Genomic DNA, 19,774 nt, shown 5'->3' on the forward strand with positions numbered 1-19,774 from the left:
CTTTGTGCCTCTTTGTAGTCACTTTGTGTCTCTTTGTAGTCGCTTTTGTGTCTCTTTGTAGTCGCTTTGTGTTTCTTTGTGTTGGTTTTTTAAGCTTTTGTGGGGGGGTTATAAGGTCTCTTTGCAGTTGTCTTGCATCTCGGTAGTTTGTTTTTCCTCTTTTTAGTCCACATAGATACTTAAAGGTTTATGTCAGTTTGAATAATTGGTCCCGAGGTTACTCCTTCTGATGTGACGTCCTCAGGTGAAAGTCTTATGAGGTTTTTTTCCAGTATTTTATCATCCAAAAACAAAAGGTACATTAAAGGCGTTATCTATGAAATCAGCTGCCAGAGATTTTAGGTCTTCCAAAAACTCCCAGACTTGTTGTATTTCATTTACTTAATGCGTTGGGTGTGTTATTGCCGTCAGAGCTCAGGCAGTGTTTGACAGTGGAGAGATTTAACAGCCGTCCTGAGGACACACACGTCATTATTCACTATCGCTAAGCTGCAGTTAAACAGTAATATTCAGAAGTAAAGTCACCCTAAATCAAAGTAAAAACGTCCTACAGCAGCTGTTGTGTTGATGAAGGTAATGAAGAGAGAGTATTTATTACAGGACGCTCCATTAAATAGTGTTATTATATAGAAATGGTGGTCATTATCGTTATTTTTGGTATGATTACTACTCATCTCTGCGACCGGTTGTAAACTTGACTTGATTCACAGCATTGAGTTAATTGTTTCTCATATTCAAGTTGTGTATTGTTTGCGTATTTAACATCCTCTCTCAGTCCTCCGCATGTTTTTCAGTTTCTGTTTATTTGAATTCGACAGATTAATTTATGCAGTGAACACTTTAGCTTGTCTCAAAACCTTCAGTTGAATATAAACAAAACCTTTCAGCGACAGTTTATTGAGGCATTGTTAAATGAGACAATGTCTGTTCAAGCAACATTTGAGCGTCTCCACTGATTATTATATTTTATTATATCTCTCAGTCATGTGTAATGCCTGTTGTGAAAACAAAAAATCCCAATTTGGGAACTATAACGTTTGGATCTAGAATAATTAGGTCTTTAGAGTCTGCTACACCAGACACCAATATGCCAACAACCCTCTGATTGGTTAGATATTGATATATATATTACCTTTTCAAACAGAGTTACAAAGTGCTTCCAAATAAATAAAAAACACACACAAGCCTCCTCCTCCTCCTCCTCCTCCTCCTCCTCCTCCTCCTCCTCCTCCTCCTCCTCCTCCTCCTCCTCCTCCTCCTCCTCCATATCAGTGTGTGGCAGTGAATCAGTTAACGTACGGAGGTCTGTGCAGAGCGGCTGTGACAGCAGGTGTCCTCCAAACAGCTCACCGTGTGTCACAGCTGTCAGTCTGCTGACAGAGACCTGTCCACACTGTCCAGCATCGTTAGGCAGACATGCTTACACACACACACACACTCAGAAAAAAGCGTAGCCATATTTCCATGAGCACACACAGATGTGCATAACACCACGTCAAGGTTAGTTAGCGCTGATGAAAATTGATTATCAGGCTGGCAGGGGTCTGACTGTTTCAGATATTAACTGGTCTCCCTCCTCCTCACCCTCTCCCCCCCCCCCCCCCCCCCCCCTCTCTGTCAGGGTTTCCCAGTATCTGTCCTGCTGTCAGCATCCATCACATCCACACACTGATCACCTGCAGCGCTTCTGCCTTTTGTGTGAAAACCACATATTTGTGTTCATAATGTTCCGAGCTATACGTAACATGTTTGCATGTTTTTTTTATAGTTCTGTTTTTCATAATGATGTTCTACAGCATGATTAATTTAAGTGCTCTGTGTGTGTGTGTGTGTGTGTGTGTGTGTGTGTGTGTGTGTGTGTGTGTGTGTGTGTGTGTGTGTGTGTGTGTGTGTGGTGTGTGTGTGTGTGTGTGTGTGTGTGTGTGTGTGTGTGTGTGTGTGTGTGGTGTGTGTGTGTGTGTGTGTGTGTGGTGGTGTGTGTGGTGTGTGTGTGTGTGTGGTGTGTGTGTGTGTGTGTGTGTGTGTGTGTGTGTGTGTGTGTAGGTGGCCGAGATGCACGGTGAGCTGATAGAGTTTAATGAGCGCCTGTACCGTTCCCTCATGTCCAAAGACCACCTCATCGTCCAGATGAGACAGGAACTCATTGACCTGAGAGGCCCGGTGAGTTACTGGAAACACACACACACACACACACACACACACACACACACACACACACACACACACACACACACACACACACACACACACACACACACACACACACACACACGATGGAAGTAGCCCTTCATCGACACCAGCACAAAAGCATTTGGCTGAATAATTCAAATGAAACTGTAATCTCACAATAGCTTTTTTAATTCTCCACTGACATACGCATCAATCGGGTCAAATAATCAAAGGAACATTTAATTATGCTATTATTATTATTATTATTATTATTATTATTACTATGTTAAAGATGAAAATGAAAAAGCCATGACATTTCGTTGTCAGCTTTATGATCGTCTGGTGGGGAATCACTCGCATATTGAACACTGCATGTGTGTGTGCTTATGTTCTATTTGTGTTTAAGTTTGTACCGCTTTGTAATCATTGTATTTCTTTCTTTCAAAAAGGGACAATGCACATTCATTAACATCGCACTTTAGCCCGTCGTGTATACTCGCTCGATTTAGCCAAATCGTCTCTTCATCTGTAGTTAGCGGCAGGTTCATGGCATTGAATACAATCCCTTAAAACACATGAGACACAAAGCAGATACATAAGAACTGATAAAAGCTAGAAAGGCAAATGCCATTCGCAAAATAATGGTGTAGCCCCTCCCCCGGCTTGAGACAGCTTGTGTGATTGTCTCTCTTTTTGTCTTCAACCTTTCTCATTGTGCAGGTTCCAGGTGATTTGAGCCAGACGTCAGACGACCCCAGCCTGTCCGATTTTGAGACGTAAGAACCTTTTTCTTTTCTCCCCTGTCCCTCATTCTATCTTTTCCCCACTCTTCCGCCAACCTTGTCTCTTGCATATCGCAAAAGTTACCTCCAAACCATGTAAAACATCTGGTCTCTCTGCATAAGTATGTCCAGAAAAACGTGTCCATGCTTTTATCTCTTCAGTAGACTGGACTACTGCAAAGGTGTCTTCACAGGTCTCACTAAGACATCTGTTAGGAAGCTGCAGCTGATTCAGAGCGCCGCTGCTCGAGTCCTCACTAACACTAAGAAAGTGGATGGCATGCCTTGATGATGATGATGATGATGATGATGATGATGATGATGATGATGATGATGATGATGATGATGATGACAGTAGTGAGGACTGTTTGTTGTTTGTTTCACTCAGGGCTCATCGGGCTCTCATCAACGTTTGGATCCCTTCTGTGTTCCTGCAGGGCCGCGCTGCCAACGCCTACCACGTCTACCAGGTACACTCAGACGCTTTAACGTACTCCAATATCCTCTGTTCACCGGGAGAAAACAAGTCAACATCGCTCTACTCCACATTTAGTTATACTTGCTAATGGTCAGAGATGGCAAAAGTACACACATCCTTTCCTCAAGTAGAAGTACAGATACTCGTGTTTAAAGATACTCTGGTGAAAGTAGAAGTACTGACTAAACTTCTTTACTCAAGTGAAAGTAAAGAGGCTTTGAAGTGTACTTCAATAAAAAGTACCCATCGCTAGCAGCTGCTTTAAAGAGTACCTGACCTCCCTTTATATTAATAGAACAATAATGTCATTGTTAGCTAATGAATGTTTCCATGGGAACAACGGCAACATGACAACGTTTCCATTGGTCCCTCTTCTTTAGAGAAGACCAGGAAGTGATGGATACACGGATCGTGTTCCAACCAATAGGCACGCAATGACTCTGAAGAATAATGACCACGCACCCAACACACATTCAGACTAAAGGAACCAGCTGTTTGGGAAATGTGAGAAGTAGAAAGTACAGGTATTTGTGTTCAACATGTGAGAAGTAGAAAGTACAGGTATTTGAGTTCAACATGTAAGAAGTAGAAAGTACAGGTATTTGGGTTCAACATGTAAGAAGTAGAAAGTACAGGTATTTGTGTTCAACATGTGAGAAGTAGAAAGTACAGGTATTTGAGTTCAACATGTAAGAAGTAGAAAGTACAGGTATTTGGGTTCAACATGTAAGAAGTAGAAAGTACAGGTATTTGGGTTCAACATGTAAGAAGTAGAAAGTACAGGTATTTGAGTTCAACATGTAAGAAGTAGAAAGTACAGGTATTTGAGTTCAACATGTAAGAAGTAGAAAGTACAGGTATTTGTGTTCAACATGTGAGAAGTAGAAAGTACAGGTATTTGAGTTCAACATGTAAGAAGTAGAAAGTACAGGTATTTGAGTTCAACATGTAAGAAGTAGAAAGTACAGGTATTTGAGTTCAACATGTGAGAAGTAGAAAGTACAGGTATTTGAGTTCAACATGTGAGAAGTAGAAAGTACAGGTATTTGTGTTCAACATGTAAGAAGTAGAAAGTACAGGTATTTGAGTTCAACATGTAAGAAGTAGAAAGTACAGGTATTTGAGTTCAACATGTGAGAAGTAGAAAGTACAGGTATTTGTGTTCAACATGTAAGAAGTAGAAAGTACAGGTATTTGAGTTCAACATGTAAGAAGTAGAAAGTACAGGTATTTGAGTTCAACATGTGAGAAGTAGAAAGTACAGGTATTTGAGTTCAACATGTAAGAAGTAGAAAGTACAGGTATTTGAGTTCAACATGTAAGAAGTAGAAAGTACAGGTATTTGAGTTCAACATGTGAGAAGTAGAAAGTACAGGTATTTGAGTTCAACATGTGAGAAGTAGAAAGTACAGGTATTTGTGTTCAACATGTAAGAAGTAGAAAGTACAGGTATTTGTGTTCAACATGTAAGAAGTAGAAAGTACAGGTATTTGAGTTCAACATGTAAGAAGTAGAAAGTACAGGTATTTGAGTTCAACATGTGAGAAGTAGAAAGTACAGGTATTTGGGTTCAACATGTAAGAAGTAGAAAGTACAGGTATTTGAGTTCAACATGTGAGAAGTAGAAAGTACAGGTATTTGAGTTCAACATGTGAGAAGTAGAAAGTACAGGTATTTGAGTTCAACATGTAAGAAGTAGAAAGTACAGGTATTTGGGTTCAACATGTAAGAAGTAGAAAGTACAGGTATTTGTGTTCAACATGTGAGAAGTAGAAAGTACAGGTATTTGTGTTCAACATGTGAGAAGTAGAAAGTACAGGTATTTGTGTTCAACATGTAAGAAGTAGAAAGTACAGGTATTTGAGTTCAACATGTAAGAAGTAGAAAGTACAGGTATTTGAGTTCAACATGTAAGAAGTAGAAAGTACAGGTATTTGGGTTCAACATGTAAGAAGTAGAAAGTACAGGTATTTGAGTTCAACATGTAAGAAGTAGAAAGTACAGGTATTTGTGTTCAACATGTGAGAAGTAGAAAGTACAGGTATTTGTGTTCAACATGTAAGAAGTAGAAAGTACAGGTATTTGAGTTCAACATGTAAGAAGTAGAAAGTACAGGTATTTGGGTTCAACATGTAAGAAGTAGAAAGTACAGGTATTTGAGTTCAACATGTAAGAAGTAGAAAGTACAGGTATTTGAGTTCAACATGTAAGAAGTAGAAAGTACAGGTATTTGTGTTCAACATGTAAGAAGTAGAAAGTACAGGTATTTGAGTTCAACATGTAAGAAGTAGAAAGTACAGGTATTTGAGTTCAACATGTGAGAAGTAGAAAGTACAGGTATTTGAGTTCAACATGTAAGAAGTAGAAAGTACAGGTATTTGGGTTCAACATGTAAGAAGTAGAAAGTACAGGTATTTGAGTTCAACATGTAAGAAGTAGAAAGTACAGGTATTTGGGTTCAACATGTAAGAAGTAGAAAGTACAGGTATTTGAGTTCAACATGTAAGAAGTAGAAAGTACAGGTATTTGTGTTCAACATGTAAGAAGTAGAAAGTACAGGTATTTGAGTTCAACATGTAAGAAGTAGAAAGTACAGGTATTTGTGTTCAACATGTAAGAAGTAGAAAGTACAGGTATTTGAGTTCAACATGTAAGAAGTAGAAAGTACAGGTATTTGAGTTCAACATGAGAGAAGAAGAAAGTACAGGTATTTGTGTTCAACATGTGAGAAGTAGAAAGTACAGGTATTTGAGTTCAACATGTAAGAAGTAGAAAGTACAGGTATTTGGGTTCAACATGTAAGAAGTAGAAAGTACAGGTATTTGAGTTCAACATGTAAGAAGTAGAAAGTACAGGTATTTGAGTTCAACATGTGAGAAGTAGAAAGTACAGGTATTTGAGTTCAACATGTAAGAAGTAGAAAGTACAGGTATTTGTGTTCAACATGTAAGAAGTAGAAAGTACAGGTATTTGAGTTCAACATGTAAGAAGTAGAAAGTACAGGTATTTGAGTTCAACATGTGAGAAGTAGAAAGTACAGGTATTTGAGTTCAACATGTAAGAAGTAGAAAGTACAGGTATTTGAGTTCAACATGTAAGAAGTAGAAAGTACAGGTATTTGAGTTCAACATGTAAGAAGTAGAAAGTACAGGTATTTGTGTTCAACATGTGAGAAGTAGAAAGTACAGGTATTTGAGTTCAACATGTAAGAAGTAGAAAGTACAGGTATTTGTGTTCAACATGTAAGAAGTAGAAAGTACAGGTATTTGAGTTCAACATGTAAGAAGTAGAAAGTACAGGTATTTGAGTTCAACATGTAAGAAGTAGAAAGTACAGGTATTTGAGTTCAACATGTAAGAAGTAGAAAGTACAGGTATTTGTGTTCAACATGTGAGAAGTAGAAAGTACAGGTATTTGAGTTCAACATGTAAGAAGTAGAAAGTACAGGTATTTGGGTTCAACATGTAAGAAGTAGAAAGTACAGGTATTTGAGTTCAACATGTAAGAAGTAGAAAGTACAGGTATTTGTGTTCAACATGTAAGAAGTAGAAAGTACAGGTATTTGTGTTCAACATGTAAGAAGTAGAAAGTACAGGTATTTGAGTTCAACATGTAAGAAGTAGAAAGTACAGGTATTTGAGTTCAACATGTAAGAAGTAGAAAGTACAGGTATTTGTGTTCAACATGTAAGAAGTAGAAAGTACAGGTATTTGAGTTCAACATGTAAGAAGTAGAAAGTACAGGTATTTGAGTTCAACATGTAAGAAGTAGAAAGTACAGGTATTTGAGTTCAACATGTAAGAAGTAGAAAGTACAGGTATTTGGGTTCAACATGTAAGAAGTAGAAAGTACAGGTATTTGAGTTCAACATGTAAGAATTAGAAAGTACAGGTATTTGAGTTCAACATGTAAGAAGTAGAAAGTACACGTATTTGAGTTCAACATGTAAGAAGTAGAAAGTACAGGTATTTGGGTTCAACATGTGAGAAGTAGAAAGTACAGGTATTTGAGTTCAACATGTAAGAAGTAGAAAGTACAGGTATTTGAGTTCAACATGTAAGAAGTAGAAAGTACAGGTATTTGGGTTCAACATGTAAGAAGTAGAAAGTACAGGTATTTGGGTTCAACATGTGAGAAGTAGAAAGTACAGGTATTTGGGTTCAACATGTAAGAAGTAGAAAGTACAGGTATTTGGGTTCAACATGTGAGAAGTAGAAAGTACAGGTATTTGGGTTCAACATGTAAGAAGTAGAAAGTACAGGTATTTGGGTTCAACATGTGAGAAGTAGAAAGTACAGGTATTTGGGTTCAACATGTAAGAAGTAGAAAGTACAGGTATTTGGGTTCAACATGTGAGAAGTAGAAAGTAAAAATAAGTAGTGGAGTAAAGTACTGATACCAGACAAATGTACTTAAGTACAGTAACAAAGTATTAGTACTCCACTACTTCCTACCTCTGCTACTGATATATGTGAGAACTTTACCCAGAGGAAGCCGATGCAAACAAAGCGTTTTTTCTTGCGATCAATTTGTTGGAGTTGAGCCGAACAACAGAGGGGTGGAGTTACACGTTAAGCCAAAGAGGGAAGGAACCAATGAGGAAGCTCTGGAATAATTAAACATGAGAGTTTGCATTAATGCCTCATTATGGGCGTTCATTAGCGTTGTTGCATTCAAGCCTCATTCCTCCCACTCAGCCCTGCTCCAGTGGACATGACGGAGACAAACCTTCAGCCATGCTAGCAGAACGTGATGTTAGTGTCTGCTGGTTAGTCGCGACTCTGCTTCGGTCCAGACTGCAATATCTGAACAGAATTGTGAAATGTGGTGCATATATCAATGGGTTTGGTGTACTAAGTTCTGACTCCCTGTCGCGTCACCTGGAGGTCAACGTTTCCAATCATCTCAATGTGCAGTCGATTTTTTGTCATAATTACGTTTTGGTAGTCTTTGACTTTTCTTCTATGATAATGGGACATTTGTTGTTTGGTGGAATTCCTTTTTTCCTTAACTATTATAACTATAACTATTATAATTAAACTACTGCATTGTTTTTCTGCAGATTAACAGTGCAGTTTTCTAAAGAGTGGCTCAAATAGGATTAATTGATTTTATTTAATAAAGCAGTCTCATCAATGTTAAGTTCCATTTTCCATGAGAGACCTTAGGACATGTGAGAGTGTGGAAGAGAAACTGCCGATGGAGGGAATACAAGGACTTTAGCATTTGCAGACCATTTACATGCACACAAATAATAGGGCCTCTTTAATAGAACCTGTGGTATTCACACCTTAGCGCAGCTCCACTTGTGTTAAGCACCTTTGGAAGTGTTGAGGTGTTGGGAAGTGAACTTGAATTTCTGCTTCTCGTTGTTTCTGTCAAGCTATGGAGCAAAGTCAACAACAGCCACTCATTCCCTCTGTGGCTGTTTTACTGTGTCTGTCACTTTAACAAGGTTCACACACACACACACACACACACACACACACACACACACACACACACACACACACACACACCACACACACACACACACACACACACACACACACACACACACACACACACACACACACACACACACACACAACACACACACACACACACACACACACACACACACACACCACACACACACACACACACACACACACACACACACACACACACACACACACACACACACACACACACACACACACACACAGTACTGCTATCTGCTCAGTGGCCAGGCGGTTCAGCTGTAGCGTTAGCGAGGGTTTCGATGCGGAGACAGGTGACTCTTCCTCAGCTCTGACGGATGCTCAGGACTCGGCTCACCTTGTACATGAATGTAAATGTAAATCCACCACGCGGTGCTCGAGCTGTCGGACATCTTTTGTATAAGAGTACAGTATCTCCGGGATGGAAGGAAGCACGACCATGACAAATGGGTTGCATTGTTTTAGTCCCTCCTGTCGCATCGTCAAGCCACTTGTAGTGTTTCATTGAAAAGCAGACACTGCGTGACGAATCAAACATCGACTGTCGATAAGAAGTGGGTAGCAACTATGATGTCACCCATTGGTTTGTGGATTTCCGTTTTTAAGCCTTAAATGGGGCATTTTTGGCCACGCCCTCTTTTTGCTGCCCACTGTACTGTGTCATAATGCACTTAGTCGATATTGTAGTGGCCGAGGGCTTTAATCCAACATGACATATGCCTTGGTTTACTTTGCAGGTAAGGTAACCCAAATGAAAACAAATTAAATGTTTTATTGGTTTATATTGATCAAATATGTTATCATTTTTTATAAAAGAGGCATTCATACGTATAAGTATTTGCCTTCACAAGAATGTAAAACAGTGTTATTTCCGTATACAGATAAGAACATCTACTTTGTATTCTGGTAATACCTTTCAGAACAACATTGAGTTTTCAAACACTCAACAATGAAAAAGATACTAAAGTTAAAGTCTTCTTCAGGGTTCATAGAGAAAGCTTTCTCTGAGAAAACCCTACCATTTTCACATCAATTAGAAATGATAACCGTTTGGGTAAACGTATGTGCAGTACATTACAGTGCGCAGTTCTCTAACTCGCTTCAGGCACCAATCAGCATCCACCTGCAGCCTCCTTCTCTTTGATCGACTCCACCACCGAACGTGAACATTTCCCACGTGATGCTCAGATTTAGCCTCGTTTCTCGCTCTCAGTGAGACTGCTGTCCAGCCCCGGAGCTGCGATGAAGCGCTGCCCATCTGGTGCTTTGGAAACTTCCCTGAGCTATATGCGTCTTAATGGCTCCCTGTGGACGTGGCTTTTGTTCTGAGACAGGCGAAAGGATGGCCAAGGTTACGGGAGTCATTGTAGTTAAGGTGAGGCTGTTGCTGTGTTTAAACACCGATCCAACAGTCCTTAAGACCATGAGAGTATCACGAAGAGAAAGGGTCTCTTTTAAAATACCCTCCAGCCGGTGCATATGGACTTTTTCTTTTTTTCTCCATGTTTTTCTCTTTTTCCTACTCACACACACCCACGCATATGCTTTCAAAATTGAACCAACGATGAGAGCAATGAGCCGAAGCCGAAGCTAGAGAGGGTTTTGGGAGAGCAAATGAGATTTCAGAAGCAGGAGATTTCAGTCGGGTCAAAGCAACCTGGTGGTTAAAAAACAAGAACTCTCAAAGCCCCACGATGCAGCTGCACTCACCGAGAGAGGAGGGAGGAGGGTCCCTAACCACCGACCCTCACATTGAGTGTTCATTAATCAGTAATGGATACCATGGAGATTAGAGTACGCTTCAAGAACCAATGATACAGTGCTTTGAATTCATATCACCTTTTGTTATTCGTCTTTTCTAATTCGTTATCTTCCTGTGGAACATACACATTTTTGATACCAAGAAACCCTTTCATTCATTGTCCAAAACACGACTTAAACATTTACCCACACCACTGTCACCTAAGAGAGGTAACTGTATTCAATTACATATATACAAGTAATCAGATTACTGTTATTCAAAAAAGAATAGATGACTAGCACACTGATCAACTGAAACGTTGACTTTAATTAAATGTATTATGCTTTTGCTTACTGTATTAAGCTTAAACAGCATTTGTAAAGTATTATTGTTTCTACATTTTTTTATATGAAATATATTAGTTTCTTCTTTTCCAAGGTCACACACACTTAGTAAAACACATCTTATAGTTATTTATTTTCTCTTGTGTCTATTTGCATTTGCATTTTTAGGAATGGGAACGTCAGTTGGTCTTCAATTTGGTCTATTCTGAAATATCAGACTGGACAACCAGCACAGGTGTAGACCCCCCTCCCCTATCACAACACAGACTATATCACCTATGGCTGAACGATATATCGTGTCATGGCGATAACCGCGATATGCGCGATATTCACATCGCAGGGACGTGCGATTTTATAATTTTTTTATAATTTCTTTTTTTTTTTAATAATCTTTTTTTTTTAGGACGTGCGATATTAAGTAGGTACATTAACTCAAACACGTCATGTTACAATTATTTTGCTGCTTGCTACAAAAGTAAAACTTGACAACTCTCATGCGAGTGACATGCAGGCTCAGAACCACCAATCACAATCTTTCTTGATCAGATCACAGCAGGCCCCGCCCCGCTACTTTGCAGACCATCAAAACACCGGTAAAAAACGAGCGAGGCACAGGAGGGCAATACCGGCGAGAATGAAGATTTACTTCCAAAAAGAAAAGCAACATCTGCCATCTGGAACTATTTTGGATACAAAAAGGTTCCTCTCTTCTTCATTCACAGATGAACCCCCTTAAGCTACATGCATTATCATGACATGTTAGATCATGACTTAAGGTATGACGAGTCAACCAGTTAAGATCCAGACGTCCGTGACGAAAATCCTTCATCCGGTTAAAGAGCCTGTGACACCATCCCAACAACTGTTGTGCAATGAAATATTGGGCTACTAGTAATCTCGAACCGTCAGTTTAAAAAAGAAAAAGCGATACCGTTTCGTTAAATATCAATAATTTCGAACATCGCGGGGAAATTCCTTCACTCATTTTGAAGTTTTGGGGGAAGCTGGAAGTGACGTCAATGCGGGAACGCTTCGAGAGCCAAACACGGACAAAGTGTGTTGTCATGCGTAGAAATGGTGAATTACTGAGTTTAGGCACGTTAATAACGTTTTAATGAAGTTGACTACAGTATATTCATATGTGTCAGTGCTTTCATGTCAATTCGGCGACATAAACATACATGATCGTGGTGAAGATGATGATTACATTAGGATTACAAATCGGGAGTGAGAGCTGCTGAATTTCCTCCCGTCGGATGTGATATCAAAACAAATCGATTATTTTTGTGGTTATAAACTCAAGTGGATGAAACTACATTTATTAGTGCTTTCATGTCAATTCGGCGAACATATGATACATTAAATGATGAGTGAGGATGATGATTAAAAATCGTTTGTTTGAGCCGGTCTGCATTTACTGATGAGAAAACACACCGATGCTTTTTGTAGTAGTACACCAACATGGATTAAACGTGTGGTTTTTTACCACAATGTTGGGGAAATTAATGGATAAAATGCACGGATTATTATTATTATTCCCACTCCGATCGGGACACTAGGTCCACCGTTTCCCCGCAGCGAGGCTCCCCCCGTTGACAGTTTACGTGGGCTGGGTGCAGTGGCGGACTGGCCATCGGAAGTGGGCCGGTCGGATAAGTAACTAGCACATCCCCCATAGGCGGCGCGTGAGGCTCAGGTTTGAGAAGGCTAAATAACTTCTTTTACCTGACGCTTCCCGCCTCCGGCGTCTATAGAAAAGAGATCCACTCAGTGTGCGGAGTTTAAATCTCTCAAGTCATATTACAGGATAAAGGAAATACAGTTTAAACTGCCGTATGCAGAGAAGACGCCGACGTGTCGCACTTATCATTCATATTACATCATCAATCAGATCATCGATCATATAATATCATAATATCATATATTTCCTTATCTGAGTCAGCTTCTCCAGCCTCATCTGGCCGTGCAACACTCACAGTGTCACAGACTGGATGCAGAAGTATTATTTAACACATTATGTTGACGAAACACTCGAGACAAATGTAATGAAAGTCAGATCCACTCGTGTCTTAGACGTGAACGCGCTCTCAGCTGGAGAGAGAAACCCTGGCTTGATTTACCGAGTTGATAACCAGCGTCGTAGGACCGCTTAGCGAGATCTCGTTTGTTAGTTTGTTGTTGTTAGTTTGTTTGTTACTCAAACATATCCAGGGTCTGTTGAACTGGCTTCGTAGTACAGGGCACAGGTGGCTAGCAGCGCTAATGTCAAAGACACAGACATTATACATTATATTTGTATTTTACATCCCCCACTCCCCCCGTTGACAGCTTACTAGCGGTACCGAAGTGGGCCGGTCGAGAGACCCGGGATGATTGTTAGTCCCATTCCACCACCGGCTACATGACCATATGATCGCCCATATTGACGCACCTCATTCCTAAACTTCTAACAGATACAACATAAACCGATCCTTCAGCCTCATGAGCTCTCAGACACGTTCAACATTAACCTGTCATCGCTGTCTGAGCTTGCTGCTGTGTGCGCCGTCGTGCGTTTACATCTGACTGTATATATATAAAGCTTTACATGCAGACGCTGGGATCCTGGACGGTGCAGCTGGAGCGCTGTGCCCGCAATGACGTCACCCATCATTTGGCGGGACTTGAAGAATCCGCGAGAAGATCCAGAAAATTGTCAACATTGAAGGCAGATTAATGGTTATCAAAGTACAAATATCCAAAATCAGTTCAGTAACGGTTTTCAAGGGGACAATATGTACTCAAATTGATGGGTTTGGTTGATGGGGGAAAACCGTGTCACAGGCTCTTTAAATATAGTTACAAATATATATCGCAGGGGGAAAAAATATCGTAATGTCATTTTTTTTTAATAACGTGCAGCCCTAATATCACCCCTTGCTGCTAAATACCAAACAACTTTGTGCAATATGTGCTATATGTGAAATATATATGCCATTACTAACTGTGTAATATATACCTGGCTGCTAAAGAAGAACTGTTACAGGATTTGTATTTTGAAAAGTATTTTTTTTTACTTTTTTTTTTTTATAATATTTTTTATTATATCATAACTTAGTACTTTTTTAAACATATGTAACATCAAGCTGTCTGCGGCTCTTTCCTGCTGTAACGATGCAACTGTCCCGGTATTGGCGTGACATTTGGTACAGACATCCATGTTGCCCTCTGGATTATTCTATTCAAAGATCCTCGTGAATGAAGTTAGTAGCGCCCCTCCATGTGAGGGCGGCCCAGACCCTAGGGCAGGGGTGTCAAACTGAATTTCATCGCGGGCCACATCAGCATTATGGTTGCACTCAAAGAGCCGGTTGTAACTTTAAGACTATATAAAAATACATATACAAATATATCATATATATAAAATAATGTATTATATTACATCATTGCCTCTGCATTGGATTATCATCGGATTGGGTAATAACTTCATAATTAACTACGTCTGAAAGCAGAAGTCTAGGGCAAATAATTGCAAGTCTAGTATGTCCCAAAATGATTTAAAAAAAAAAAGCCAAATTCTGGAGAAAAAAGAAATAGAAGTGACATTTTGAAATAAAAATCTCATTCTGAGAAAAAGGAATTCTATGAAAAAATGCATATATTGAAGAAAAAAAGGCAAATTCTGAGAAAAAAGTCATATTTGAGATGCATTGTGGGACATGTAGTTTATGGGCAACATGCTTCTGTAGCATGAAATCGTATAATAAACATATTATATTCTTTGCAAGCTCTTGTGGGGCCACATAAAATGAAGTCGCGGGCCGAATGTGGCCCCCGGGCCTTGAGTTTGACACCCCTGCCCTAGGGTTTTTTAAATCTACTCTTAAGACTCACTTCTTCTCCGTGGCCTTCTAGTCAGAGCGGAGCACGACTCCTGACTTTTCCCTGTGTTTTTTATATATCTGTTGTAATTTATTGTCTTTTATTGTGATTGTAGTAATGTGTTTTTATCACAGCACGTTGGCTCGACCAAAAATCGCTTTTAAATGTGCTTTCTAAATAAAACTTGATTTGATTTGAACCATCTGGTCAATGTTTACACTTTAGTAATCCAAAAGTAACGGAAACATATCACGTCTATTAATCAGATTACTGATTACATTTTTTGACCTGTAACTAGTTATTGTAATGGATTACATTTTTAAAGTGACCCTCCCATCCCTGGCCTTAATGTCTGCGTCCTACTTCCCTCTCTTTCCCTCCTGCCAGATTGCACGCCATAATGGCACCGCTATCACTGCTTGTACTCCATTTCGTCTCTTTGCATTTCTTCAGAGCCACTTTCCTCTCCCAGCGTTTCTGAAATGACTTCCATCAGAAGCCCAGTACGGCTGCTGGCATGGCTGACGTGAGACGGACAGATATGGAGAGTGAAAGGCTGATGGATGGGCTCCATTATCAGGCGGCGTTTGCCCTTTGTGTCACTCCGAGCCTCTGTGCCTCTTCTCCCCGTCTGAACTCATCACGAGAGCATTATATCGGCCGTGGCCAATCAGGGCCTCCCTCCCACACAAACACCAACAATAGAGGCTATCACTGGAGGAGGTAAAGAAGCGTCCATTGCACCGCCAACAAACACAAGGGCTCGTTTGGCGCTGCCAGGACGGTCTGTGTTTTCATTGCCTGGCTTTGTGCTCGTGAAAGAGCATCAGTCAGAGGATGAGGAGACGTGTGTGTGTGTGGGGGGGGGGGGGGTGCGTGTGTGTGGGGGGGGGGGTGTGTGTGCGCTCGCAGAGTTGTTCAATGAGGTAGCTAAGTCTGCAACTAAAGATGTGTTTATGTAATCAAATGGTCAACCAAACATTAAACCAGTTAGCTTAAAGTGGACATATCATGCTATTTTGGAAACATATATTGTAGGGCCATACCTATTCCAAACATGTCTGTGAAGTTTTTTGCTTAAGATCCCAAACCGATCCCCCGTTGTAGCCGTGCCTCATTCTGCTCAAACCCCTCTTTTGCAGCCCTGTTAGAGAAACACGGATTTTGGGTCCTTAGCTTGAAAAAAAAAAGAGGAGGCGGAGCTAATGCCTGATCAGAATTCTACCGGAGATAAAGTTAAATTCTGCTGTGATGAAACGCCATCCTGTTCTAAACCACATCAAGGATTATCTCTGAAACAGTCTGGAGCTCAAAAGCTTTTTCTCTTGCGGGTTTATCACAAGGTGAGTTCCTTTTGTATTTCCTGCTTTTTAAACACATGTGCTCTCCAGCACAGGTTAGCTCTGAGTGTTAGCGAGACTTGCTAATGTAAACAAAGACCAGATTACGTCCAAAACACGTCAGGCATTGATTCTGATAGCAACTCTCTTTGGGTCCGCCGCCGATTTGACGTCAGTTCGGCAGCAAATCTGGATCCGCTCGTTGTAGGGATTGCCCACAGTATTGAGTATGTAAGTCCCTTTGGATAAAAGCGTCGAACATATAATATTGTAGGCCTGTTTTTAAAAGATGTGGGTACGGAGGAAAAGAGAAAGGGTTTTATTTTCTGACGAGTTCCCCGACACACCAGGGACACATATTTATGTATAAAAGACATCAAAAAGTGCATTTTGCATGATACGTCCCCTTTAAAGATGTATGAAGAACAACGTAGTAAACTTTTAAAATGATCCACTAATTTGGTTAATGGCCACGATAGCATTGGTTGAAATTTGCTGCAATCTAACAAACTATCAAATCACATTCACTTCTCAACCCTGCAAGGCCCCCGGTTGTAATTGGCACATCCCAACCACCAGATGTTGACTTTTCAAATCTCTTATCGTGCATTCATCGTATTTCAGAAGAGCAGCGGGTGCCAATGAAGTCCGTGAAAGTTATTAAGATAGTGTCTGAAGTTCGGAGACTCTTCTCCTTCATCCTGATATGTGGCTCAAGGTGTTTTACATCTTTCTCGTCAGACAGCGAAGGGTACCCCCGCGGAGAGGCTGCCGCTGCGCTGCTGTCTGACGGGAGTTTTCAGGTCGTTGATTACTCGGTGTCATACCTGTGGAGTTACAGCAGCGGGGGGGAAACACACTTTGTACATAACTGACACCGTCAAAGCTATGATAAAGTTCTGTTTGCTAACAGAGAAGAAACCCAGTTAATTTGGATTTATCTGTAGTTCTATTATACCGTCTTTGAATAAAGTTGCGTGAAGTTTGATCTCCTGCTAAATGCTGATTTAAGGCGTCAACAACAAGTGATATCTTATCATGTCAGTTTACACAAGAAGAGGGAACACGGCTATATTGAGAGCTTTTAAAGGCTTGATAATAACACACACACGTGTACCCCCCCCCCACTCTCAATTTAAATTGCAACAAAGAGTGATTTTCAAATACAAATAGACGAGTACGCCTTTGTTATTGTTATTTCCTTTGTGTCAGATTCAAGGTCATGAATGCACCTGCAGGCAGACTTAGTTTTATATTAATCTTTTGTACAAACTCTAGATCAAAACGAGAGTTGGTGTTTGTTGGAACAGGGTTTTAATGAGCATTTCTTTGTTCTTGTTGAGTTTGAATAAAGTGCGTGAGACGATGATTAGGAAGTACAATTACTATTGTCTGACTCGAGTTTTTCTTAGTTTAACTTATTAAATGGATGTTTTGTCCATTAATACATTGTAATATTTGCCCAAATCCAAGTTCTTTTGAATTATGATATATTATGTTTAACCCGCATCACAACGACTTGTGGAAAGAAGTGGACACATTAGCATGTCCAGCCATACGTTGGATGTCAATGGGATTTTTAGCTGATAAATATTATCATTCCTGCAATACTGAGTACCGTACTTTTCGGACTATAAGCCGCGACTTTTTCCTCCATTTATTTTGTACAGCTAACGGCCACTAGGGGACCTCCTAAATCTATGGATTTTACAGGTAAAATGAACCACCTTTAACTCTATGGGCTCTAGACCGCTCCGCGCCCGCCACCTCTAAGCGGCGGGCTCCAGCGGGAAAAGCTGGAGGCCGGAAAAGAGCGAGACAGGTAGCGCCAAAGTAAAAGTGGAACCGAGAGACAGAACGAGAGCAAGACAGACGGACAATTAGCTGCTGCGGCGTATATGCAGGTGCGCTTTATAGTCCGAAAAGTACGGTAATTGTTTTGGAAATAAATGCCGACTTTTAACCTTTCCCACGGAAAACAAAAGCCAAATGTTACAGTTTGTTTCTGCCAGTGGAAAAGAGGACACACACACACACACACACACACACACACACACACACACACACACACACACACACACACACACACACACACACACACACACACACACACACACACACACACACACACACACACACACACACACACACACACACACACACACACACACACACACACACACACACACACACACACACACACACACACACACACACACACACACACACACACACACACACACACACACACACACGTCATTGTGTTATTCGCTGCTTCTTTCATGGGTGTGTCCGCTCGTCATCATCATCATCCATCTCTCTAACCTTGCTACTGTCCTCTCTGTTTCTTCATTCACCCTTGTTCCTTTTTTATCAATCAGTCTTTCCTCTTTTCACCCAGTGTTCTTCTTTGTGCTCTCTCATTTCAAACCTTTATTTATACAGATGAATCCCATTGAGATCATTGATCTCTTTTCCAAGGGAGACCTGCTCAAGTGGCTCCACATCTCTGCCATTTGTTCCAATCGACTTTAATTATGTCCCATTCTTGGACAGGTTGGGGGTGCAGCCGCTTTCAGAGGATGAGTTCCAGGGCAAAAAGTGCTGATTGACAAAAATACATCACACATTTGTCGAGAAATGTAACTGTGTGTAGTGTGTTGTGTGCTTGTAAATGGTCTGTAAAGGCTGACGTGCTGATAGGCTAAGGGGCGGGACATCTCTAAGCTGTTTACCAATCACAACAGAGCCGGCCAGCTAACCAATCAGAGCAGACTGGGCTCTGGTTTCAGACAGAGGGTGAAAAGAGGTGCTTTAAAGTAGAGACACTACATACTGATATACACCTGAACATCAGCAGGAGAGGACTCTTTAAAGTAGAGACACTACATACTGATATACACCTGAACATCAGCAGGAGAGGACTCTTTAAAGTAGAGACACTACATACTGATATACACCTGAACATCAGCAGGAGAGGACTCTTTAAAGTAGAGACACTACATACTGATATACACCTGAACCAGGGTTTCCGTTAGCCGGTAATTACCGGTTTTTAGCTGGTAAAAATTATTAAAAACCGGTAAATTCAAAACCTGACGGTCAACATGTCTGGTAATAATTAGGGAGGCTCCGATCGATCGGCCGCCGGTCATTATCGGCCGATATTCACTCTTAATAGTTTGATCGGTGCTCTCTATAGAGGCCGATCAGGAGAGCTGGATCTGATCGATATGGACATAAACGCGAGTGAAGTGTAACCGGAGCGAGAGAGAGATCAGATCAGCTGCTGAGTCTGACCGAGACACGCAGCTCTGCAGGATCACCTGAAGCCCCGCCCTCTGTTTAGCGAGCTGCTTGAGAAACGGACGTGCTGTCAGGAGAGAGAGAGGGAGGGAGAGGGGAAAAGAGAGGCTCCGTTTCTCCCGTGTTATTATTTAAATGTAATGTAAACTTTTGAATAATGTACGTTATCTACTACAAGTAGTTTGTTTGAATGTAATAATTATGTTGTTTGTTGTTTGTGGAATCATTTATTGAAAAATGAATCTGAATTTTTCGATCTGTTACGATTAT

General features: G+C 40.6%; 1 protein-coding gene across 1 annotated transcript in view; it reads left to right on the forward strand.

The window, feature by feature from the left end:
- Positions 1-19,774, forward strand: part of snx29 (sorting nexin 29) — a 205,000-nt gene that overhangs the window by 132,754 nt on the left and 52,472 nt on the right. Inside the window, exons 16-18 of the mRNA XM_034078507.2 lie at positions 2,044-2,160; positions 2,890-2,945; positions 3,340-3,421. Of these exons, the coding sequence (XP_033934398.1) occupies positions 2,044-2,160; positions 2,890-2,945; positions 3,340-3,421 (255 nt within the window). The remainder of the gene's footprint in view (positions 1-2,043; positions 2,161-2,889; positions 2,946-3,339; positions 3,422-19,774) is intronic.

This window comes from Pseudochaenichthys georgianus, unplaced genomic scaffold, assembly GCF_902827115.2.
Source record: "Pseudochaenichthys georgianus unplaced genomic scaffold, fPseGeo1.2 scaffold_439_arrow_ctg1, whole genome shotgun sequence".
Lineage (NCBI taxonomy): Eukaryota > Metazoa > Chordata > Actinopteri > Perciformes > Channichthyidae > Pseudochaenichthys > Pseudochaenichthys georgianus.